Consider the following 26,901-nt stretch of genomic DNA (forward strand, 5'->3'; position numbering starts at 1 on the left):
TTCATCCCTAGTGCTCTCTTGCTTGTACTCGCTGTGGAGGCCATGTGATTTTTATGCATTCCTCCAAGAGGCCAGGCCTTTGCTTCTAACCATACCATTTCTCATGACATTGTTTTCCTTCTCTGACACTCAATTCTGCTACTTCCTTGGAGGAATGAATCTCAGCTTGCCCCCTTCATGGAATGGAGCACTTCCCTTGTGCTCTTACTAAGCCAGTGCTTGCCTCTGGACTTCTTAACTACTCGAGGGTTGCAGTACGCTTTTTGTGCATGTTTCTCTGCTTCACAGGACTGTCTTCTCTTGGAGAGCTGGAGCCGTGGCTCCCAGTTCCCTGACTTGGGACACAGTCTGCTATGTAGGAGACAGAAGGTCATAGCTGTTAGAGGCATGGTCTTTGGAGCCACAACCTGGCTGCGAAATCTGCTCTCCGACTTACTGACCATGGGACGTAGAGCCAATTATTTCACTCCCTGAGCCTCAGTTGCCGCATCTGTAAATCGCAATTATAACAGTACCCAGTGCAAAGAGTCCAGGGTAGAGTGAGTGAGGAGGGAGAGATGTAGGCTCACTCGCCCTTCCACTCTTTCCTTCCCTGTGGCATCTCCGGCTACTCAGTCCTGCTTTGGCCATGCCAGGGAGCGAGTGGAGAGCTGGGGGCTCCGTGGGGACTTATCAGTCGTGCTTGGGTGAAGTGTGGAGTGCTCTGTGGTTGCATCCAGGTGGTTGGCTGTACGGGGTGGTGCTTGCAGTTAGACGTCCTTGTTTCTGTTGGCATACAGCTTTTTGTTTTCAATCAGACCCACACTAAACTGTGTTCCCATTCTCTTGGATGCATGCATTCCCAAGGCTCATCTCTAAACGCAGTGCTAATTTGTGTCACCCCAAGACTTTCCCTCATTCACGAATGTTGATTTCATTGAGCACCCACCTCGGCTGCCAGCCTTCTGGGGTAACCCAGTCGCAGTGGCTCTCACTTCCCGCTTCACAGGGCGTGGCTTTCTTGGCTGTTCAGCTGATTCCGTTGCCACTGCTACTTGCACCACAACCACAACTTCCATTCTAATGGTACTGCTATCCCTGCCGCTTCCGCTATGACTGCTCCCACCAATATCAAAATCCTGACTTACAGCTACTGTCTCTTAATCGCCTGTGCAGAAGGAAATGCCTATTTTTCTGTACTCATAATAAAACCTTGCAAGACAGGCTTCTCTGGAATGCAGACTGGGCCATTCTTTGTGTGCTTCAGGCTAGATGTGTTCCAGGTGAAAATGTGATTGGGGGTTCTCTTCAGAGGCAATAGCATGTACTGCTTTCATTAGCAGGTTAATGGACAATAGTAAAATAGGCTAATTTTGACCTCTGCACATCCCGGCCGTGATTTTCTAGTGCAAAGACTAGAAACACACAAGGAGGATTAAAGATGTTGTTTATTAACCTTTTTGTTTCTGGGTACAAAGACTAATGCTAGGGTTGACAGTAAGCCTTTGAAACTAAAAGTCTAAGTTCCTGCCAAAGGAGAGGGATACAGTGCCTCTTCTGATGAAGACAAGCTGTTGAAAGCAGCAGAGGGCTTGTGTGTGTGTGTGATGGTGACAGCTGGCCAGGGACCCTGAAAACTAGTTAGCAGACCACCCCTGAATACACACCATCATCTGGGCTGGCAAACCAGATGATGCTTATGAACATAACTGCTTACTAATTTAAAGTCTTTATTTGATTTATATTTATTAAAATCACCAACTTTTAAAAGGACTTTTGAGGTAATTTAATAATGAAGACATTGATATATTAACATAAGTAAGAGGATATGGTGACAATTTAATGTAAATTTCCATATGAGTTCATTGGTTACCAAGGAATGATGATTGTTTATTATTTTATGCAGATAAAATTGCATCATCATACATTCATCAATTTATTAAGAAATATGTCCATTATGAAAGTGGGGACCTCTTAGAGTAATGGAAATAAAAACAAAAGTAAACAAATGGGACTTAATTAAAGTTAAAAGCTTCTGCACACCAAAGGAAACTATAAACAAGATTAAAAGACAGCCCTCATAATGGGAGAAAATAATTGCAAATGAAACAACTGACAAAGAATTAACTTCCAAAATATACAAGCAGTTCATGTAGCTCAATACCAGAAAAACAAACAACCCAATAAAAAAATGGGCCGAAGACCTAAACAGACCAAAGAAGACATGGAGATAGCCAATGAACATGTGAAAAGATGCTCAGCATTGATTATTATGAGAGAAGTGCAAATCAAAACTACAATGAGGTATCACCTCACACCAGTCAGAATGGCCATCATTAAAAAATCTATAAGCAGTAAATGCTGGAGAGGATGTGGAGAAAAGGGAACCCTCTTACATTGTTGGTGAGTATGTAGATGGATACAGCCACTGTGGAGAACAGTATGGAGATTCTTTAGAAAACTAGGGATAGAAATATCATATGACTCAGTAATCCCACTACCGGGCATATACCCTGAGAAAACCATAATTGAAAGAGACCCTTGTACCCCAATGTTCATTGCAGCACTTTTTACAATAACTAGGATATGGAAGTAACCTAGGTGTCCATCGACAGGTAAATGGATACAGAAACTGTCGTACATATATTTAATTAAATATTACTCAGCTAGAAAAAAATGCATTTGAGTCAGTACTAATGAGGTGGATGAACCTAGGGCCTATTATACAGAGTGAAGTAAGTCAGAAAGGGAAAGACAAATATTGTATATTAATGCATGTGTATGGAATCTAGCAGAGACATTACTTTGCCAACAAAGGTCCGTCTGGTCAAGGCTATGGTTTTTCCAGTGGTCATGTATGGATGTGAGAGTTGGACAGTGAAGAAAGCTGAGCGCCAAAGAATTGATGCTTTTTAACTGTGGTGTTTGAGAAAACTCTTGAGAGTCCCATGGACTGCAAGGAGATCCAACCAGTCCATTCTAAAGGAGATCAGTCCTGGGTGTTCTTTGGAAGGAATGATGCTAAAGCTGAAACTGCAGTACTTTGGCCACCTCATGCAAGAGTTGACTCATTGGAAAAGACTCTGCTGCTAGGAAGGATTGGGGTAGGGGGAAAAGGGGACGACAAAGGATGAGATGGCTGGATGGCATCACCGACTTGATGGACGTGAGTTTGCGTGAACTCCGGGAATTGGTGTTGGACAGGGAGGCCTGGTGTGCTGCGATTCATGGGGTCACAAAGAGTCGGACACAACTGAGCGACTGAACTGAACTGATGGAATCTAGCAAGACAGTACTGATGAACCTATTTGCAGGGCAGCAGTGGAGATGCAGACATAGAGAACAGTGGGGGAAGGAGAGGGTAGAATGATTTGAAAGAATAGCATGGAAACATATACATTACCATATGTAAAACAGATTGCAAGTGGGCATTTGCTGTGTGACCCAGGCAACTCAATGCAGAGGTCTGTGACAACCTAGAGGTGGGAGATGAGGTGGAAGGGATAGGATGGGAGATCAGAGGGGGATTCAGGAGGGACATATGTATACCTGTGACTAATTCATACTGATGTATGGCAGAAGCCAATACAACATTGTAAAGCAGTTATCGTCCAATTTAAAAAACTGAAAGAAAAAAGCTGTGGAGATACATAGATGAAATAAATGTAGTCTATGCTCTCAAAAATGTTTCTCTCATGTATCATTGGTTGGGCAAACAGATGTAGTCCAGATAGTTATTATCACAGGTATGAGTCTGATGCTACAGAATATGTAGGATGTACATGTTTTTACAAGTTAGCCCTACACATATGATCTTAATCATTTCAGTACTTATATATAATCCGTTAAAGTGCCTCATCATGGAGAAAATAAAACAAAAACAAAAACTCTGTAAATTTCAGTGTTCCTAAATTACTATATTTGTGATTAAGAAATTAAAAAACTTATTTTCTAAAAATGAATTGCAGCCTGGCATATAATCAAAACGGAAATAATTGGCTTTTAGTTTACTGAAAATAGGGCAGTCTTAGTTTAGAGATTTGAACACAAAACTGAAGATGTGAAATGGCCCTCCTCCATTTTTGGCCTTCTGCCTGAGTGTCCTTTAGGGTTTTCATTTATCTGTAATAATAGGATCAAGAGGAAAATGGAAGATATTGTGCAGTCCTGAACTGATGCCAAGTGCAGTGTAATTATTTAATAATTATTCAGAACTCATCTGTAAGTATGGTCTTCAAAGAACAATGGGAATGATGCCCCTTCTGTGGGGACCTACTGACTCACGAGCAAAAGGGATAAATAAAGTCCTCATAGAAGTAAAAATTATTCTTCTCTTTAAAAAAAAATTTCCAGAAGATGTAAGATTTAGTTGACCTAAACTTAAAAGACAGATGTAGTGGGAGAGAGGAGAGGATATGGTAAAACGGACAGAAATAGAAAATCCCAATAGGAGAGAAACTTAATTTATTATGGTTTCCCTTCCAGCCTGCCAGTTCTCTAAATGGGGGTTGGGGGTTGGGAGGAGTTAGAATGACAAGGGTACTAGGCAGAGACCTGACTAAGTCTAAGCTGAGACAGCCCAGAAGGAAAACTCTGCTTTTACCTTAATATTTGTGGATGGGCTTCATTGTGGTCTCTCTTGTGTCTTCAGAACTGTCCATCAGCCTGTTAAGGACCACTCATAATTCAACTTATGCCAAATGCTCAAATTCAGACTTTCCTTCAAATGAGATAATGAGTGTCCCACAAAGAAATGAGACCCTGGAAAGGTCTTACTTTATCTGCTGACCTGGCTACTGATGGTTCCTATGAAAATGACAATATGTCAACATGTCTATGTGATTATGAAGCTGTGTTAGAAATTGTTGACCTTCCCACAAGACACCATTTCTCAGTTGAGATCAAAATAACTTATTTCATAATAAGCTGTGGAGGCTTTTCCTGTTACGCAGCCTCAGTTAACACTAGTCCAATATTGCTAACAGTTTTAGAGAAGTACATGCTTATTTTTTCAGATGAGAAAAAGGGAAGCAATCCTGTTTGCATTTGTATCATTGAGAAGAGTCAAAGTGGTTTCTACATACATAGAGGAAAAGGAAACCATACACTTTATAAAAAGAGTAGAGGGAGAAGAGAGTCTTGAAGCCTTTTACTGTGAATTTTAGCAGCACGACCTTTAAATGTTTTCTTTCTGTAACATCAGTATCAATAGCATTGAAGTGCTAACAAGAGCCACAAAGGTAAAAAGCAACTTAGCTTCATCTGTTGTGATAGCTGTTGGTTAGGAAACTGTCTAGAGAGCTCTGGCCTGATGTATGATTTTCAGGGTGTCTTAGACATGGTTGGTCTTAGCTTCCTCTCTGAGGGTTTTCTGCATCTTTATCGAGTGCTTTTCAACCTGTAGTAAATAAGTAAGCTGTTGATGCGTTTCTGAAGAGAGGGTGAGAGCATCGCGGCCGAAGACCAGGGACTGTATCATTAGAATGTGTCACTTGTCACAGAATATACCTGAGAGAGGGGCTGTGGAATATCTCCATACCAGGACTTTCCAGATGAAAATAAGTTTAATTGACTCAATTCTTGGCACCTGTTTCCTGTTCCCTAATTTGCTAAGTGACCATTTTCAGTGAATCCCTTCTCTGTCTTTGCAGTGCCGAGGATGGAGCTATGATTATGAATCTGAACTCTTTTCTCCTTTACTCTCTCCACTCCACTCCTATATTCAGTCAATTACCAGGTATTTCCTTTCCATATTACATTCTAGAGTTGTTTCCCTTTCTGCTTCTACTATTCTAATCCAAATCACTGTGATTTTTTCCTTATGTGAACATGACACTGTCCTGTTCTTATCTCATCTGCCTCACACAATCTCCCTAATAAAGAGAAAACAAAAATAGTTAATTCTCCACACTACATGATGGAGCTAGTATAACATAGCAGTTAAGGATATAGGCTCTGTAGCCAGAAAGTCTGGTTTTGAGTTACAACTGTGTTACTTTGGCATATGCAGTTGCATAAACCTGTTTAAACATCTAAGCCTCAGTATATATGAAAGAAAAAAACCTTCCCTGATTGAGTTAATGTGGAAGATTAGAAGGTGTAAGCATTTAGCATAGAACTTGGTATATAGCAAACACTCAAGAATAACTGAGGATTGCACTCTCGTATGTAAAACCTCAACGTTTCTTCTAGATAAAGCCTGCATCCATTGGGCTTGCTCTGTGAGTCCCAGCTCCTCTGTCCAGCCCTGCTCTCACTGCTCCCTAGAGAGCTGTGTCCATTCTGAACCCCTTCCATTGCCCTCACCAGTCCATTCTTTGTCTTATCTCATATTCATCCCCTTCCTGTTTGTTTACCTGGACATCCTCACACTCTGAGTCTGGCAGGTTCCCTTCCCCTCCCTGAACACTGAGCACTCCTTTCTTTTTTGTGACTGACTCCCACTCACCCTGCAGGGTCTCGTGGATCACTTACTCCAGAAAGCTGTCTCTGACACTCCAGGACTCCTGCTGCTGCTGCTGCTAAGTCACTTCAGTCGTGTTCGACTCTGTGTGACCCCATAGACAGCAGCCCACCAGGCTCCCCTGTCCCTGGGATTCTCCAGGCAAGAACACTGGAGTGGGTTGCCATTCCCTTCTCCAATGCATGAAAATGAAAAGTGAAAGGGAAGTTGCTCAGTCGCGTCCGACTCTGCGACCCCATGGACTACAGCCCACCAGGCTCCTCCATCCATGAGATTTTCCAGGCAAGAGTACTGGAGTGGGGTGTCATCACCTTCTCCGCCAGGACTCCTGAGGGACCTCTGAATGACTTCTTCATAGCGTTTGCCATGTTGTCATGTAACTACACGTTTCCTTGTTTGTATGCTCTGCCTGATCTCTTTTGGCGGCAGAGTTTGGATCATACTTGCTTTTTAAAAAATACTCAGTTCTTGGCAATTTCATTCAATTAATGTGTGTTTAATAAATAAGTACCCAACTGGGGGACATTTTTGAAGTTTTATGATACCTAGTACATAAAAGGCACCTCATTAATATGTGTTAAATGATAAAACGCTATTGAAACCTTTTGCCAATCCTTGATTTCTGTAATAATCATGCGTGGATATATTTAATATTTTAAAAATCCTTGAGTTATTTAATTCTGGTTTTAAAAGTACTCATCCTAAATTCTGAAAAGCCCTAAAGTTCTCTTTTATGGGCTTCAGATGATAAAGAATCTGCCTGTAGTGCAGGAGACCTGAGTTTGATGTCAGTGTTGGGAAGATCCCCTGGAGAAGGGAATGGCTAACCCACTCTAGTATTTTTGCCTGGTGAATTCCATGGATTGTAGGAGCCTGGCGGGCTGCAGTGAGTCCATGGAGTCACAAAGAGTCGAACATGACTGAGGGACTAACACTTGTACTAAAAACTTAGCAAAGTTATATAATTTTTGGTCAAACATAAAGTATGGTTATGAAACGAACTAATGAAATGTATTTGTCTTTGCCCATCATATACCAGGTCTGAAGGCAGAGGTTTTGAGCTGCTAAATACAAAGGACTGTCAGTGTTTCGAAGACCAGTAACATCTCCAAGCATAACGAAACTCTTGTATTCACTGGTCTTCAGTGAACTCAAGTTTTTTCTTTCTTAACAGTGTGAGATAAGAGTTGGCTTATTAGGCATGCCACAAAGAAAATGATAGGATTTGTTTAGATTAACTCTTCCTGTTGCTGGTGATACATTGCTTAAGCAAAGGGTGGAGTTACAGGTTCATTTGATGTAATTGGCTCATGTAATTTGGGAACAGCCTGATGCTCAGACTTGTTCTCTAAATACCATTTACTATAAAACTTGAAAAGGAACTGTTTGGAGAAGTGGCTGATTATAGAACTTGGGCAGAGAAAACATGAGGTGGGCCTAGGACAGTTTGATATAATAAAACAAACAGTAATGGAGTCATGTCAAAAGGTCACAGAAGCCAGTTTGAAGAGACCCCCAGTGGCCAAATTCAGGACAATCTGAACATCCAAAAGAATAATGATCGCAATTAATTATTACACAAGCAAAGATTTCAAAAAAAAGGAAGGGAGAAGGGCAGGGGAAGCTTGTTTTTCAGTGAGAATACCAGCCAATAAATGTGGAAGGAAAGATAGAATTTTGCTGTCCCAAATGGAATAATTAAAGCAAGGGTTATCAGTGGATGAAAAGTGATGAAAAATTATTGGGAAAAAAACAGCCTCATGGTAACAAATTATCGCTCTCAGGATTTATTGATATAAAAGAGAACCTGTACCTTTAGAGTAGATACATGTGGCAGTAACCATCTTAACCAAGTGATCAAGCCTAATGTCAATAATAATGGGTTACCCTAACATTTTGTGTCTTTTGATATGATGAAATAGGAAGTTCACAGTATAAAATATTTTTTCCCAAACTGGTTAACTTGTATCTTGATGTAGCTTTGGTTCATAGGAGATATAAGTGATGGGGGAATTAATTCAATGATACCATGAAGAAATAATTAGACACATCCAGAATGTGGGACATTCTATAACATATCTGGGTCTGGTCTCTTCTAAAATCAGTGTCACGGAAATAAAAAAAAAGAAAAAATTTTAGATTAAAAATACTGCAAAAAATAAAATATAATGGATAAAATTGAATTGGACCCTAGACTAGGTGTGTGTTTGGGGAAGCAGTTTAAAAAGACATTGGGTAGGCAATTGATGAAATTTGGATATGGGATGGATATGGAATAATATGGAATTATTGTTAATTTTCTGAGGCCCATAGCGGTATTATACATATTTAGGAAAGTGTCCTTATTCCTAGCAAATGCATGCAGGGTTATTTACGATTGAAGTGCCATGATGTCTGAACTTATTTTCACATACAAATTTTTATGAATAAATAGAGAAATGGCTGGCACACAAAAGCCCCTATGGCAGTATGTTATAGTTGTTGAGTAAAAGGAATGTTCATTGTACTGTTCTTTCAATTCTTCTTTAGGTTTGAAATAAAAAAAGAAAAAATTAAAAACCAAAAAAACTGGAAAGGAAAGAGTTCAACATAGGAAAACAAAGCAAAAGTCTGGGGTGGGTGGGCTGGCAGGCCCAGCTCTATCCAGGGCTTCTGTGATGACATTAGGGCCTGCTTCCTCCATCCCTCAACTTTGTTCTGCACTTGCACAGAGCCATTAGCAGAAGTGTGATCCTAGTGTTATTAGCCAGTTTGGTGGTAACTATGAAAATCTCCAGCCGCGATTAATAGAGAAGCTTGTTTTATTCATTTTCAGTATCCCCAGTGTCTGGAACATTGTAGGCATTCAAAAACTGTTGACTGAAAAAATACATAAATAAAAGGGTGACCAAACTTGATGACTGCCTGGAAATGCAGTGCGTACCGGTGATTTTCTTCAAATCCAGTAAATATTTGTGGAATTAAATTATTTAAGGGGCAAATAAGGTTAAGATTGATTTCAGAAGTCAGGGAAAGTTCTGTTTTTAAATAATCTCTTGTAATGCATTCAGTAATGACTGTATTTCTTTTCTTTTTTGCTTTCAGTAGTAGTTTTCTGAATTAATGATCAAAGCCCTTGAATGGAGCTCTACTGTAGTTTTTCCGACACGGGGGAAATTTTGAGTTTGGTGCGAAATCTTCAGAGGGTAGCATGTGCAATTATGCTTTGTTCCTTGGTGAGCTATGAGTTGGGCACTTAATTATGTAAAAAATATTGCAAGAGCGCCGTTGCATAATCCTCAAGAGAGTAATTATTGTCTATCTTGGCAGAATGTAAGGCTTTTAATCTGTAAATAAGCAATTCTATGTGGAAGAGCTACATGCAGAGTGATTCTGTGTCATAAAGGTCTCTTATGAATTTTTAAAAATGAAAGCAGTAACTGAATGTGCAGATTGGCTGCTGCTTTTGTGCTTCAAAGGGTTTATGATGTTTCCCCTGTGGTTTTAACCCCTCCTGAAATATTTAAGCCTCAAGAAGGATTCCTGTAAAGGGTAAAACTATGTCTGGGTTAAGCCCATGCAAAACCTGAATGTTTCCAAAGTAGAAAAAGTAAAATGTGCTTTCTGGAAATTAAAAAACAAACCAAGATGGAAAACAAAAACAAAATAAAATGTTGACAGTGCTTTAAAAAAAAAAAAAAAAGCAAAGATGCAATAATAGGCTAATAGATTTCTCAACTATTGGAGGTTAATAACTTTCTTTTTAATGTGTGCCATTGCAGCTATTTCCGAAATTCACTTTCGGAGTATGTGTGTCCTTTGCTTAGTTGGATCTGAATCTTAGATGCTGAAAGTAAATTCTGTTGGTTGTTTAAGTTGTGATGGTGGCTGCCTTACCTCTTGTCCCTGTTGGTGTCGATGAGCTGAGTGTGTTCTCCAGGGTCAGCTTCTGTGCCTGAGCATCAGACCCTTTTCCTTTGCCCACTCAAGGACTTCATTTGGGTGACTGTGCCTCTCCCTTTCTAGAAACACGTTGTAAACAGCTTCCATTGTTAAAAAGCCCTTCCTTGACCTGTCTTTCTTGCTTACTACCTCCTCAATCCTCTGTTTTCTTGTGCAGCAAAACTCCTCAGAATCTATTGATACATTCTGTCTTTACTTTCTGTCTTCCTGTTGTGTCTTGAAGCTGCTCCATACAGCATTTCCCCACCCCTATCTTCCACATGGAACCTGCTTTTGTCAGGGTGCACCTGTTAGCATCATACAGCCAGATTTCAAGGAAAACATCTGGTCAAATCTTACTTGAGTAGCAGCAGCAGCTGACACAGATTATCACTCCTTCTTTCTAGAAACACCTTCTTTACTTGGCTTCAGGGAAAGCCTCTTTACTTGGTTGGTCTCCTTCATCACTGGTTCCCTCTTTCTAAGCCCCTTTGCAGGCTCCTTTTCTTTTCCTGATCTAAGATGACCTGACCCCAGATCCTTTCCTCTCCTCTTCTTTCTCTCAAAGTCATCTCAGATGATATCATGGTTAAAAATGTTTTGTATACTCCAAAGACTTTCAGGTTTATGTCTGAAGCACACACCTGTGCCCTGAACTCCAGATCCGTATATCCAGTTGTCTGCTGCCCCATGTTCCATGCATGACTAATAGGCATCTCCAATTTAAGTCAAAATTGAACACCTCATCTTCCCATGGGTGTCTCTCAGCCAGATTATTGTGATAGCTTCCTATCCAGTGTTACTCTCTCTAACCTTGCTCTAAACCCTTTTGATCTGTATTAAAAAAAAAAAAAAAAAACTCTGAAAAAAGAGCAGTAGAAACTGCTGTAGTCCAGGAGGAGATGGAACAGTAGCTGGGTTGGGTGTTAGAACAGAAAAGGGAAAAGAGAGAGGGTTATTGGATAGAGGAATGGCAAAGTTCAAGCATAGAGGCAGGAATGAGCATGGAGTAACCAGCACCAAGGAGGAGACCAGCCTGATTGCATAGTGGGGCACATAACAGAGGACCTTAAAAGCTCAGGTGAGAAGTTTGTACTTGATAGGTCTGTGCATATTTTGAATAAAAGAGAAGGGCCTGTTTACAAACCTACAACTGAAACTTTAGCACCATGCTGTTCATTATGACAGCAACTGACCACATATGACTGTGGAGCACTTGAAATGGGGCTCGTCTGAACGGAGATATGCTAGGAATTCCCTGGTGGTCCAGTGGTTAGGATCCTTTCACTGCCAAGAGCATGGGTTCAGTCCCTTTTTGGGGAACTAAGATCCCACAAACCATGTAGCACAACCCCTCCCCCCACAAAAAATAACAACTGAATTGAGATATGCTGTAAGTATACAATACATATTAGTTTTCAAAGACTTAGTACCAAAACTACCAAAACTAATTTTGTTTAAATTTTTTATATTGATCATTTGTTGAATAGTAGTATTAGTATTTTTAATATAGAGTTAAGTATTATTAGAAAAAAAATAAGCTACAAGGATATAGTGTACAGAACACAGAATATAGCCAACAAACTTTAAATAGAGTATAATCTATAAAAAATTTGAATCAGTATGTTATACACCTGAAAACTAATATAATATTGTTAATCAACTATACTTCAATAAAATCTTTTTAAAAGAAAGAAAAAAGAACCCTTTAAAATATCAGATCAAATCCCAGTTCTGTCCCAAAGTATCCAGTGACTTCCCATCTCAGTCAGAGTAAAAGCCTGTCCAGTAGGATCCTTTTTCATCTGACTTCACTGCCTTTCCAGCTCACCTCCTGCCTTTCTCTTTGTCATCCATTCTGCTCTGTTCATCTTGGCCCCTTCCTCAGACATAACCTCAGAAGCTTCCACCTCAGGACCTTGACATAGGATGCTACTTAAGGCTGAATACTCTGTCCTATAATTCTGCATGGTTGCTCCTTCCCCACCTTCACAGCTTCCCTGCTTATCCGTCCTCTTCCCACCGACTCCTTCTCTAACCATCTCACTGAGGCTCCCTCCACCCATCCCAGCACTCCTGATCCCTTCTCCTGGCTTTAGTTTTCTCTATTGCACTTACCACCATGAAAAAATAAACATAGTTACTTTTTTGTTTTTGTTGCTGAGTTGGTTCTTGTCTCCTCTTATTTGACTGTAAGTACAGATGGTGACTGCAGCCATGAAATTAAAAGACGCTTACTCCTTGGAAGGAAAGTTATGACCAACCTAGATAGCATATTCAAAAGCAGAGACATTACTTTGCCAACAAAGGTCCGTCTAGTCAAGGCTGTGGTTTTTCCTGTGGTCATGTATGGATGTGAGAGTTGGACTGTGAAGAAGGCTGAGTGCCGAAGAATTGATGCTTTTGAGCTGTGGTGTTGGAGAAGACTCTTGAGAGTCCCTGGGACTGCAAGGAGATCCAACCAGTCCATTCTGAAGGAGATCAGTCCTGGGTGTTCTTTGGAAGAAATGATGCTAAAGCTGAAACCCCAGTACTTTGGCCACCTCATGCAAGGAGTTGACTCATTGGAAAAGACTCTGATGCTGGGAGGGATTGGGGGCAAGAGGAGAATGGGATGACAGAGGATGAGATGGCTGGATGGCATCACTGACTCGATGGACGTGAGTCTGAGTGAACTCCGGGTGTTGGTGATGGACAGGGAGGCCTGGCGTGCTGTGATTCATGGGGTCGCAAAGAGTCGGACATGACTGAGCGACTGATCTGATCTGATCTGATCTGATCATGAGGGCAGACTTTTGTCTACCTTGTTCACCGCTGTGTCACGGTGCCTGGGAGAGAGTGGGTAATCATTAAATATTGCCGACAGGGTAACGGAAAACACCAGCAAGAGCAGATGGATTCTTGCTTGGTATTTCCTCAGCATTCTGGGTGTGACAGAGGATAGGTAGCATTTAGAATGATTCACTATATACTAATAGCTATTTCCCATTCCTCAGTTTCTCTGTTTGAAGAACATAAGGACATTCCTCACGGCCTGTTGTGAGACGTTTGGAATGAGAAAGAGTGAACTGTTCGAGGCATTTGACCTGTTTGATGTCCGTGACTTCGGAAAGGTAATTACTTTTTTTTTTTTAATGTATTTTTAAACTTGAGAACACATTATCAAATACTGTTGTTTATCTTGAAGTAGGACATGTGACTGAAGTGGTGTGGGCATTATGTAGTTAAATTTTACATATAGGTGGCTTAGCCAAAAAAAAAAAAAAAGAACAAATGTACAAATGATAGTAGAATTATTATTATTATTGTTTTTTTATTTAAAGCAGTACAAGGGAAATCTTTTATCCAGATATAACTTTTCCTGTTGGTTATCTCAGAAAGCAGGATTACTGTTTTCCTTCTTTTAGATAGTTTGCTGGGCTCTCATAACTGAGGACCAATATTCTTTCCTTCCAGACTTCTCCGAAACTGAAGGACACCTAACATTTGGAAGCTAAGAATATTCTGTTGTCTGTCTTGACACTTGGGTCAGTGACTTGCAGAGGACATGCAATTACTGAAATGTCTGAGGCTGTTGAATAACTGTTGTTGCCTTGATTTCAGCAGATACATGTTAGATTTTTAGATTTCAGTGGTATTTGTCATGTATAGATTGGTTCTTTTTTCCTTTTCTTTTGTAATTGGTGGAAAACTGCTTTACAATGTTGTGTTGATTTCCACTGTACAGCAGTGCAAATCAGTCGTAATCATCTATATATTCCCTTGTTCTTGAGCCTTTCTCCCCTCCCCCCACCCATGCGTCTGGGTCATCAGAGCGTCAACCGGGGCTTCCTGTGGTATATAGCAGCTTCCCAGTAGCTGTTTTATACATGAGAGTGTACATATGTCAGTGCTACTTTCCTCAGATCTTCCCGCACTTACCTTCCCCCACTGTGTCCGCGAGTCCATTCGCTACTAGGTGTAAATTGGTTTTAATATTTGCTCTTATTGTATGTACACCAAGCATTTGTGTATAATAGTTGACAACCTTTCAAAAGAATGGAAAGAAAAAGGATAGGAATCATCCTATCAAAAGTTACATTCATTTATTTTGAAGTGATTAAGCATAAGGGCAGTTAGGTAACCCCTGTTGATGTAATTGCATTATGAAAATACAGAAGCAGGGAAAAACCTAAACAATACTGAGAAATTTGCTCTTACTCTGATAATTCACATGCTAGTATCTCATCAAAAGGCTGTTTGAGAGTGGTACTTCCTTTGATTTTTACATTGTAGTATTTGATTATAAAATAAAAACCAAGCAGCAGATTGGTTTGCTTGGCAATGGGAATAAATAGTACAAAGTTGAAACAGAAATGTAAGAAATTTAATGCTGACATGCAGCAAATATCGGAAAGCCCCCCTGTCCAGGGAGAGAGAGGGCTTGGGTTTGCTCTTGGTCACTTTGTGATCTTCTGAACGTCAGCAGTCTCCTCCATCATCAGGCCACCTGCCCGCTTAGTAGTATGTGCAAAAGGAAATAGGTATAAGGACATGGTTTCTAGAATTCCTCTTTTCTCTGGCCAGCTGTGATTTAGTTGTCTTGAGGTCCAGCAGTGTGTTAGAGGATAACGTATGATGACAATTATAAGGAACTGAAAGCAAAGGCTCCTTTTGTAAAGAGGTGGTGGCACGTTTGTCTTTAGCCATGAAGATGGAGAGAAATCAGATAGAACACCTGGTGAAGTGGGTAGTTCTGTAGTTTGTTTGCCCCAGAAAAATGCCTTATCAGTTTATAAAGATATCTTTTGCTATTCTTATTTTTTTTTAATCTTCTTCTGTTTTCCTTTATTTTCTTCCTCTTTTTGGGGGAAATGAAAAATGAAAATGAATTGGGGAAATGAAAAATGAAAGAAAAGTCTTGACTTTTAAAAGATTTTCAGAAAGTCAGTCTTTTTTTTTTTTTTTGGCATTTGCACAAACAGAAATGGTGTTGACAAAGACTGGGAAGTCATAAAAATTGTTTAGAAATGCATGGCTTTGTTTTAGTGGAATAATGTTGCACACTAGATTAATTAGACAATGCAAGCTTTGTAGGAGAGCTAAGGTTATAGAAAGTTAAATGTAAAGGAATTAACCATATGTTTTTCAAGCATTATTATAGTTCTTACTTTTTAAAATATTTTGGCAGTGATAAGTCTGAAGCAGAATTAAACTTGAGGTTGCAGATGAGAACTTATTCCTATGTTTACCATTTTAAAATCACATACAATTTTTCTACTGCCAAGATTCATGCAACTGTTATTTCAGAACTGTTATTTAAGCTAAATAAATCACTGAAAGTTCAAGAATTTAAGGGATTGTTCAATAATTTACCAGTATTACTACTATTAGACATTATTATTCTAAGCAAAACCACCAATGCCACCACTTACTGAACGCTTTGGATGTAGCAGGTATCTTTCCAATCTTCAAATACATTTTTTAACCTTCATGTGAGGTGTAAGTACCTGTACTATTTTCCTCCTTGTACAGATGAGCAAACCTGTGTCTGAAATCCACATTTCATCTGGTAGAGTTTTGAGCAGTGGTTTGCCCCCAGATATGAATGGTTCTCCACTGCTGCACAGGAGAACAAATCTTCCCGGAGCCAGTACCCTGGCCGGCACTGTCCTAAGTGCTTTGCAGGTATAAACTCAATTCTCATATCAATCCCGCTGTGAAAATACAGGGCTTTCCCAATGGCTCAGTGGATAAATAATCCGCCAGCAATGCAGAAGACATAGGAGACATAGATTCAATCCCTGGGTCGGGAAGATCCCTTGAGGAAGAAATGGCAACCCACTCCAGTATTTTTGCCTGAAAAATCCCATGCACAGAGGAGCCTGGAAGGCTGCAGTCCAAAGGTTCCCAAAGAGTCAGGCACGACTGAGTGACTCAGCACACAATAAATATGAAGTTCCTATTACTATACCCATTTGCAGATCCTAGATTTTAAGTGGTGAAACTTGGACAGTTGATGAAGTTTAACATCTTTAAGAAACATGAATAGAGGGTTAATTTAGAGACAAAGTAATTTCTTGTATTGTGGTTATCAATTTTAACAGGATTTAGACAGGTTAGTTTGTGTCTCTCTGTTCCTTGAAGTGTGATTAAAATTTTTCATTAACATAAAAAATCTCTTTCTGTGGGCTTCCTGTCTACCTTCATTCATACTAACAGTGAATCTAGGATCCATGCGTGTTTGGTACCTTTTCACCTAGAAATGTATTAATTGCAATAACAGTACCTATTGTTTTTTTGTTTTTTGTGTTTTTTTTTAATAGCATTTTGAAGCTTGGGGATTGCTTCAGATCACTGAGCTTATTTGATTCTCATAATAGTCTTGGTGAAGGAAGGAAGCAAATGTTCCGGCTTTTCCAATAAGGAAACTGGCGGGTGGGGAGGTTAAATAGTGATTTCAAGGTTGCTTTACTTGGGGATCGAGCAAGATCTGGAGCTCAGAATTCTGACTTCCCAGCCTTCTGCTTTTCTTGTTTGTGCCTATATCTTGGGTCTCAGTGCTGTGCTGATGCTTGCCTAAGGAAAAGGATGAACTCACAGGAGAAAAACCAAAGGAACGTATTAAATAAAAAAGCACAAGCACTTTGTCACTTGGAATTAATTATGCTTTATCTTTAGAAAGAGAGGAATCATTTAAGATACTGCATGAGTTCTAGATTTAGGATACCGCGTGTGTTCACACGAATAAGTAATTTTCCTTTTCGCTTATGAGATAGTGAAGAGCATACATTTTGGGTACTCTAGAGGGGCTTATGATAATTTAGCCTTTCAGCGTTACCTTTAATTTCTAGTATTGAGCTCTTAACTCACTGAAAATAGAGTATTAGTTCAAACTTACATGTCAGCAAAAATTAGAATAGTTCTGAACACTTTCAGTACATTGGTTATAAAATCACACAGGGCTGTACAATGAGTTGAGTAACTTGAACTCATTCATGAGTCAGCAGAGAGAGGTCTTAAGGTTCATTCTGACTTTGAGGGTTGTTAAATATAGTTGGCTCTTGAATAGCAAGGGTTTGAACTACTTGGGTCCACTTACAGCAGATTATTTTCAGTAAGTACTACACGACCTATGTTGGTTGAATCCACAGGTGCAGAATTGTGGATATGGAGGAAACGTGTATATGGAGGGCTGACTGTAAATTCGACTGTGGTGAGGGTCCGTGCCCTGACAACCCCCTCCCCACTGTTGTTCAAGGGTCAGCTGTGCTGAACAAGGTTCCTGTCAGAGGTAGAGTCCTGGCCTGAGCCTGCTGAGTCTTCTTTCTGCTCTCAGGTTGGCGGAGCTTATGTGCCCTGGTGGTTCAGAGAGTAAAGAATCTGCCTGCAATGTGGGAGACCTGGGTTCAATCCCTGAGTCAGGAATATCCCCTGGAGAAGGAAAGGGCAACCCTCTTCAGTATTCTTGCCTAGAGAATTCCAGGGACAGAGGAGCCTGGTGGGCTGCAGTCCATAGGGTCACTAAGAGTTGGACACGACTGAGCGACTAACACTTTCACTTTTCACCACCTATTTCTGCCTATGTTTATGTGTTTTTGTGAAAAGTTATTTACTTTCTTTTTAAAAAGATTGGATCCTTCTCTGGCTTTCTAGTAACAGCAAGAAAAAAAAAGTAAATTTTGTTAGTTGACACCTTTGCTTCAGAAATGTTATTTAAAAAATCCTTTCTCCCCAGGAATGTTAGAAATTATTAATTATATTATTTTTTATGTTGCAACAGGATCTGTAAACTGGCTCACTTCCATGCTACATATAACGGATTTTCAGTTCCTCTGTTCAGATTGTCATTTTCTGATGAACACTTTTGTTGTTTGGAAATATCTCCTACTGAGCTGTCTGTTGGCACATTTATAATGTGGAAACACATGGGATTTTTCTTTAATGAGACCATTTCTAGTGAGTAACAGAAATCAGGCGGCTGCTGCTGTCCACATGAGTGATGAAGTCAGTTCCTTCCCTTGACAGCTCTGGGTGGATATAAGGGCCTGCTTCCCTCTACCCACAGATGTCACGTCTGTTGTTTCAAGTGTTATAAAGCACCTGGCAAGTGTAAGGTGATAAGTTTTCTTGAATCACAGAATCACACTGGCTGAAGGTAGTTCCAGATGATTTTAATAGTGATAGGGTAGTTTCTGTATGTTCAAGTTTAGGACAGGCACTTTCTATAGGAATTTAGAGCATTAGCTTAAGGGTGGGTTGGGGATTCAGGTTTAAAAATTATTGAGAAAAGGTAGTGTCATATTTTTGTAGAAGAATGTTGTTTCTGAATTGGATTGCAGTTTGCATTCTGGTTACATTCTGTATAATATCTGATCTTGTGCAAGGCTACTTAACCTATTTGAGCTTCAGTTTCCTTATCTATGAAGATAATGGTGACCTCCTTCAAAAGGTCCCGTGCACACACTGCTGCACTCAATTGCCCCTGACCCTGCACCAGGCCACTGCCGACCCATGGCTCTGCCAGAGACTCCTGGACAGTCACAGGCAAGTCTGGGTCAGTCTCTTGTGGGGTCACTGCTCCTTTCTCCTGGGTCCTGGTGTGCATGAGGTTTTGTTTGTGCCCTCCAAGAGTCTGTTTCCCCAGTCCTTACCTGCCTCCTGAGAAATCTGTATGCAGGTCAAGAAGCAACAGTTAGAATTGGACATAGAACCACAGACTGGTTCCAAATCCGGAAAGGAGTATGTCAAGGCTGCACATATTGTCGCCCTGCATATTAACTTATATGCAGAGTACATCATATGAAATGCCAGGCTGGATGAAGCACAAGCTGGAATCAAGATTGCCAGGAGAAATATCAGTAACCTCAGATATGCAGATGACACCACCCTTATGGCAGAAAGAGAGAAGAACTAAAGAGCCTCTTGATGAAAGTGAAAGAGGAGAGTGAAAAGTTGGCTTAAAACTCAACATTCAGAAAACTAAGATCATGGCATCCGGTCCCATCACTTCATGGCAAATAGATGGGGAAACAATGGAAACAGTGAGAGACTTTATTTTTCTGAGCCCCAAAATCACTGCAGATGGTGATTGCAGCCATGAAATTAAAAGACACCTGCTTCTTGGAAGAAAAGCTATGGCCAACCTAGGCAGCTTTTAAAAAGCAGAGACATTACTTTGCCAACAAAGGTCCATCTAGTCAAAGCCATGGTTTTTCTGGTAGTCATGTATGGATGTGAGACTTGGACTATAAAGAAAGCTGAGTGCTGAAGAACTGATGCTTTTTAACTGTGGTGTTGGAGAAGACTCTTGAGAGTCCCTTGGTCTTCAAGGATATCCAACCAGTCCATCCTAAAGGAAATCAGTCCTGAATATTCACTGGAAGAACTGAAGCTGAAGCTCCAATACTTGGCCACCTGATGCAAAGAACTGATTCATTGGAAAAGACTGTGATGCTGGGAAAGATTGAAGGTGGGAGTAGGGGACAACAGAGGATGAGATGGTTGGATGGCATCACCGACTTAATGGACATGAGTTTGAGTAAGCTCCGGGAGTTGGTGATGGACAGGGAAACCTGGAGTGCTGTGGTCCATGGGGTCACAAAGAGTTGGACATGACTGAATGAATGAACTGAACTTCCTGATCTATAAATTGAGTTTAGGTGAGAAATGAAATGATATATGTTAAGTGCTTAAAAACAGTATCTCGGTCCAAAGTATGCAGTACTCAGTAAATATTAGCTGTTCTTACTCTTATTGTTACTATTATTACAACTATCATTACTAGTGTTAATGGGTTTCAGATTCAATAGTAAACACAGGGATGGAATTTTTTTTTCTGTTTTTTAAAGAGCATATTTGTTTTAATTTGAAGGACAATTGCTTACAATATTGTGTTGGTTTCTACCATACATCAACAGGAATCAGCCGTAGGTATACATATGTCCCCTCCCTCTTAAACCTCCCTCCCACCTCTCACCCCATCTCTGCACTCTCGGTTGGAATTGTGAATGCAAGAATTAGTGATATTGGAGGAGCAATATTAGTGAATAAACTCTGTTCTTTCTACTGTGGTATAGTGTTAATCTATTTCATCCTGCATGGCTGTCTTTCTCCCTCCTTCTGTGGCGTCAGATCTTATTTGAGAAACCACCCTTTTTCCTTTTCTGATCATGTAGCTTGGGTGGTTTAGTCAGTTAGACTATCCCATCCTTTTGGCCGTAGTGATGAGTTCAGGGATGGGGCAAGTCACTCAGTTTAGACCTGTATCATGTGTTGTGTTGAGACATTGGCAGGACCAGCTTTGTTTTGCTCTCTGCCTGCCACAGAAAAGTGTGGATACGAGGCTTGGAGGAGCTGCAACCATCTGGGAACCACATGAACTTTCAAAACAAACCCAGTTCAGAGAGAGCAGAGCTAAGGAGGATCCTAGTGGCATCATGTGAGCCTGCACTCGTGCTGTACCCCGAGACAGGTACATGTATCTGGATTTTTCTGTGACATGAGCCAAAATAGTCTTCCTTTTTTTTTTCTTGTTCCTCAGGCCTGCTTTCTTTAGTTCTTTCAACCAGGAGTGAGAGAAATATACTCTTAACTACCACACAATTGTATTCATCTTGTATGCTAGCAAGGTAATGCTCCAAGTCCTTCAAGCTAGGCTCAACAGTATGTGGACCGAGAGCTTCCAGATGTTCAAGTTAGATTTAGGAAAGGCAGAGGAATCAGAGATCAAATTGCCAACATCCATTGGATCATAGAAAAAGCAAGAGAATTCTAGAAAAACATCCGTTTCTGCTTCTTTGACTATGCCAAAGCCTTTGATTGTGTGGATCACAAAAAACTGTGGAAAATTCTTAAAGAGATGGGAATACCAGACCACCTTACTTGCCTCTTGAAAATCGTGTATGCAGGTCAAGAAGTAACAGTTAGAACCGAACATGAAACAATGGACTGGTTCCAAATTGGGAAAGGAGTGTGTCAAGGCTGTATAATGTTACCCTGCTTATTTAACTTGTATGCAGAGTACATAATAGGAAATGCCAGGCTGGATGATGCACAAGCTGGAATCAAGATTTCTTGGACAAATATCAATAACCTCAGATATGCAGATGACACTACCTTATGGCAGAAAGCAAAGAGGAACTAAAGAGCCTCTTGAGGAAAGTGAAAGAGAAGAGTGAAAAAGCTGGCCTAAAACAACATTCATATGGGTGTACCTATGGCTGACAAAGGTCCATATAGTCAAAGCTATGATTTTTCCAATAGTCATGTACAGAAGTGAGAATTGGACCATAAAGAAGGCTGAGTGCCAAAGAATTGATGCTTTCAAACTGTGGTGCTGGAGAAGATGCTTGAGAGGCCCTTGGACTGCAAGGAGATCAAACCAGTCAATCCTAAAGGAAATCAAACATGAATGTTCATTTACTGATGCTGAAGCTCCAGTACTTTGGCCACCTAATGTGAAGAGCGAGCTCACTGGAAAAGACCCTGATGCTGGGAAGGATTGAGGGCAGGAGAAGAAGCGGGTAACAGAGGATAAGATGGTTGAATGGCATCACCCACTCAATAGAGCTGAGACTGAGCGATCTCCGGGACATAGTGAAGGATGGGGAAGCCTGGTGTGCTGCATTCCATGGGGTCACGGAGTCGGAAAGGACTGAGTGACTGAGCAACAACAATATCACCTGGTTGTGTTTGTCACATGATTTCAGTTGTGTAGATAGTTTACCCTTTCTTCTGTTACCAGCATTCCACACAACTTGGAAACCATTCTGTAGTGTCTACATCTTCCCTCATATACAGAAGGGAGATATGCAGACAGCCCTAGAACATCTCTGTTTTGTAGCATGTAAATAATTAAACAGAAGGACTGTCCCAACGTTGTGGTTAATGCTTTCTTTTCCTTACCAGTGACCTAAGGAGTATCATAGATACTCCTCAGGTTTGGAAGAGGCTCTGAGTCTTCAGACATCCTTCCCATGTTTGTCTATACTTTACAAGGTCAAGAAAATAGGCATGATGCCTCTGTAGATGAGAACTCTCATCCTCCTGAGGCCCTCCAGCTGAGTATATATATGTATATATATTTGGACCCTACAGAGTGATTTGAAGATAACCTTAAAACATCAGGGTAATAAAGACTTAAAGAGATTGTGAAACCCTTCATCTGGAAGTGAATAGGGCTTAGAGATAATTATTAATTTGAAAACAAAACAAACTAGTCCAGAAAGTCAAACCCTGTAGGATTCTGTGTGACCACATAGGTATCACTTCATTCTTCTAATTGTCAGTTTCCTCATCTATAAATGGGATCATTTCTATCAAACAGAATTATTGTGAGAGTAGGGTTAATTGGTGTAAAACGTCTGGCATGTTTCTCAACAAATGATCAGTTGAATGAATGTCAGTCCATTCGGAAACTGGTAGTTTGGATAGATCATAGATCATTCACAGTTCTGATTGTGCATATGTGTAAAGTTAAAAAGATGAGTCGGCATTTTTTTGAAACTCTAGCTTGATTCTGTCTGGCTCAAATTATGATATACATATGTGAGTGTGTATGCACACATACAGTTATTTATACCTTATGTTTTCCTGGAGTTTTGTTCTATGAATATGTTTCTTATGTGTGTGGTGTGTGTTTATGCATAGAGTTAGTTGAGAGATCTGTAATGACACTTTCACTGAAGATAGTTGATACCGTAACACTCATCACATTTTTTTTTCCTCTTCTCTATGATATAAATCAAATTAGCAGCTACATCAGGTTTAGGTTATGAAGTGATTTGGTTCTTCAGCACTTTAAATACATTGCCATTTAAAAATAAATTTGAGCTTACTGAGAAAACCAAGGAATACATAGTTAACTTGATGGAAAAAGGCTTTAAAATGATTGGTCTTGTAGAAATTGGCAACTATCTCTACTGTCTGCTTCAAGAGGCTTTATTGTACACTCCCATCCCCATAGATCATTGTCTTTGTATTGTGAGCTCAAATTTCTGTCCCATGTGTAATGCCTTATCATGTCTTATGAGAGTAGTTTTTCAGGCTGTGTCCTGTAAGTTTGTGTGTTTTTACTTTTTCAACCTTCCCATCCTGACTTGCATATTTCAGGGTGTATATAGAAAGAAAGGTACGAGGACCTCTTCTTGCTCAGTCTGTACTGATAGCCCAGGCCAGCTCTCAGCACTGTGCCTGGATGACTGGCTAATCTCCACATCTCCTTTCCCTCTTCAGTCGTGTGTGTGTTAGGAAGCTCACCCTTCACAGTCTGGTTTCCATTGTATCCCAACACAATTAAACCTGATACTTGAATATCTGTAATGGTTGCCTACTGCCTATATATCTCCTGGCTTTCCCAGTTACAAGAAAGTCCTTCCAAAGTCTCTTGAGCTTTTCTTGAGTGTGGGTGGCCTCAGGGACCTCACCTTGGTATGGTTTGAAAGATCCTTATTGGCTGGCTAGTGCATCCATGTAGATCAACAACTAGAAACATTTTTTCTCATATCCCTATGTACCCAGCATGATTCATTTTGGTATTTAATTACAATCTCTCTTTCTAAATTATTTTTTTGAACTCCTACTCTAATTAGAAGTTTGACATTTCTCTCTTGAAGTATTTGCCATCCTAAATTATTCAGGAGTCTCTGGGGCTTTTGTGGGCCATTGGGCCCTATTCAGTATTGCTTTGGATCACCACGAGAAACTCAACTTTCAGTTGATGGCCTGCCAGCCTGGCACTATGAAGACAGGCCCTGTGTGGTGCCTTTCTCAGCTCTGATGCTGGCATGCCCTGCTCAGCAGCCCCTGCCCCACCCAGACCTGCTTCCAGCTGCCCCCCCAGCATTTTCACCTCTGCATTGAGCCTGGCCAAGCCAGATTTCCCTATCTGTGCAGTGAGTTCTGTCCAAGAGCTGCTGATATATCCTTTCCTGCTAGTAGTCTTTGGGTCAGGGCTTCATTATTCAGCCCCAAGGGGAGTACCAACTTTCATCCTCAGAACAGCATTCAGGATCTCTGGTCTCTGTCCTCCAAGGTGGCCCTGGACTTTTTCCTGAAAATCAGCAAGCCTCCAGCAAACTCAGCCCAGCAGGGATACTGTGAAGAGTCAACCTCTGTCCACCCACAAAGACCTCCTTTTACCCCCTTCAGTAGATGGCTTGCCTGTATTACATGATGGAGGGAGAGCTCTCCAGTGATTCCTTCCTGAACAAAGAAAGCTTGTTCAAGAGCCTCATTTGGGTCTACTTAAGCAGAGATGAGGAAATAGCTTTTAGCCTTGCCTAATGTGTATGTCTGATTGGCTATTAACACAATTTCTGCATCATTTACAGTATTTTTCTCCTTTGTTTTTGGACAGAGCTGACTTTTTAAGCAACTTCAACCTATCTATTTCACTTCGATAGTATATTTCACAGGGGTCCTGAATACTAGGCAGGTTTCCTTATTCTTACGATCTATTAAGAACCTGAGCCATGCAAGTCTTATTCTTTACACCTTAGTGATTATTCAGGCTACATTTTTTTTTTTTTTTTGGTCTGCTTTCTAATTACTTTTGAGCCCATTCAAAAAACTCTTCACTGTTTTTTAATCTTAATATAGTTAGAAACTTCTAGAACAGCATTTTCCAAGTAACCCCATTGTCCTGAGAACTGTTAATAGGCTGGGGTAAATATTCTTGTTTGATTAAGTATGGTAAACACTGCATCTTACATCATTCCTTTACATGTGGGATATAGCATAGTGGAGGCACTGGAAAGTCCTAAAGTGAGGAAAACAGTAAAAACTTTAACCTAGGATTTCTCAAATGTGTATGTAGGTAGCACTTTAGGCATCTTATGATCATGTCAAATTCACTATGTTTAAACTGGACTACTTTTCTTCCCTCTTCTGCTAAGTCACTTCAGTCGTGTCCGACTCTGTGCGACCCCATAGACGGCAGCCCATCAGGCTCCCCCGTCCCTGGGGTTCTCCAGGCAAGAACACTGGAGTGGGTTGCCATTTCTTTCTCCAATGCATGAAAGTGAAAAGTCCAAGTGAAAGTCGTGTCTGACTCCCAGCGACCCCATGAACTGCAGCCCACCAAGCTCTTCCGTCCATGGGATTTTCCAGGCAAGAGTACTGGAGTGGGGTGCCATTGCCTTCTCCGTCTTCCCTCTTCTAACCTATTTCTATTTGGATACAGCTATTCCTTTGTTCACTCTGCCAGGAAGTAAACAGCTAAGGCCCTCATTACAGGGATTATTGAAATAGTCTCCCAGACCTGCCTTTAGGTTTGAATCATTACAGACTCATTTTCAGAGTAATATTACAAACATGCAAAGCTGATCATGTTGCTCAGGAGTTTAAAACTGGAGAGTGGGTCTCTGTTGCTTGTAACAGGGCAAAATACAAACCCCTTTAGGAACCGCACAAGGACATTCATGGTCAGGCCCCTTATCTGCCTTTCTAACCTTATTTCTTGCTTTCCTAGCCCCATTACCCTCCTTGTTTCAGTCCCACCAAATTATCTAAGTTGCTTTCATTTTCCAAATTAATATTTTACTTTTTGGGGCTCCAAATCACTGCAGATGGTGACTGCAGCCATGAAATTAAAAGACACTTACTCCTTGGAAGGAAAGTTATGATCAACCTAGATAGCATATTCAAAAGCAGAGACATTACTTTGCCAACAAAGGTCCGTCTAGTCAAGGCTATGGTTTTTCCTGTGGTCATGTATGGATGTGAGAGTTGGACTGTGAAGAAGGCTGAATGCCGAAGAATTGATGCTTTTGAACTGTGGTGTTGGAGAAGACTCTTGAGAGTCCCTTGGACTGCAAGGAGATCCAACCAGTCCATTCTGAAGGAGATCAGCCCTGGGATTTCTTTGGAAGGAATGATGCTAAAGCCGAAACTCCAATACTTTGGCCACCTCATGAGAAGAGTTGACTCATTGGAAAGGACTCTGATGCTGGGAGGGACTGGGGGCAGGAGGAGAAGGGGACGACAGAGGATAAGATGGCTGGATGGCATCACCGACTCAATGGACATGAGTTTGAGTGAACTCCGGGAGTTGGTGATGGACAGGGAGGCCTGGTGTGCTACAATTCATGGGGTCGCAAAGAGTCGGATACGACTGAGCAACTGAACTGAACTGAACTGAACACTATTTTCTTTGCCTGGATGCCCCTTTCTCCTCATTTCCCTTACCCTCTGATATCCAGTGACAGTTAAAAATCATACACACACTGCTTTATCCAGACCTTGGACTTTTGTTGATTCTTGGATGTACTGAGTGCTCCTGGGCAGACTCTGCTGATTTGCTTTTGCCCATTCCCTCCATCCCGGCTGGACCTTCATCCTCCTTTTCTGTCCTAAAGAAATGTGGCCTTGGCACATGAAATATATTCCCTTCCTCAGCTCCTGAGACTTTGAAATCAATTAAAGCTGGATTTTACCCTCCCCACCCATAGCTCCCAGTGTGAAAAGGTTGCTCAGCTCCTCAGAGGCTCCATGTTTTGAACTATACCATGGCCCAGATGGTGATCCCTACCTCACAGGATTGTAATGAGGAGTGTGAG

General features: G+C 40.8%; 1 protein-coding gene across 1 annotated transcript in view; it reads left to right on the top strand.

Annotated features, from left to right (window-relative positions):
• The window catches only part of VAV3 (vav guanine nucleotide exchange factor 3), a 441,372-nt gene that overhangs the window by 83,374 nt on the left and 331,097 nt on the right, over positions 1-26,901 (top strand). Inside the window, exon 2 of the mRNA XM_070367578.1 lies at positions 13,360-13,476. Coding sequence (XP_070223679.1) covers positions 13,360-13,476 — 117 coding nt within the window. The remainder of the gene's footprint in view (positions 1-13,359; positions 13,477-26,901) is intronic.

This window comes from Bos mutus, chromosome 3, assembly GCF_027580195.1.
Source record: "Bos mutus isolate GX-2022 chromosome 3, NWIPB_WYAK_1.1, whole genome shotgun sequence".
In the NCBI taxonomy this organism is placed as follows: domain Eukaryota; kingdom Metazoa; phylum Chordata; class Mammalia; order Artiodactyla; family Bovidae; genus Bos; species Bos mutus.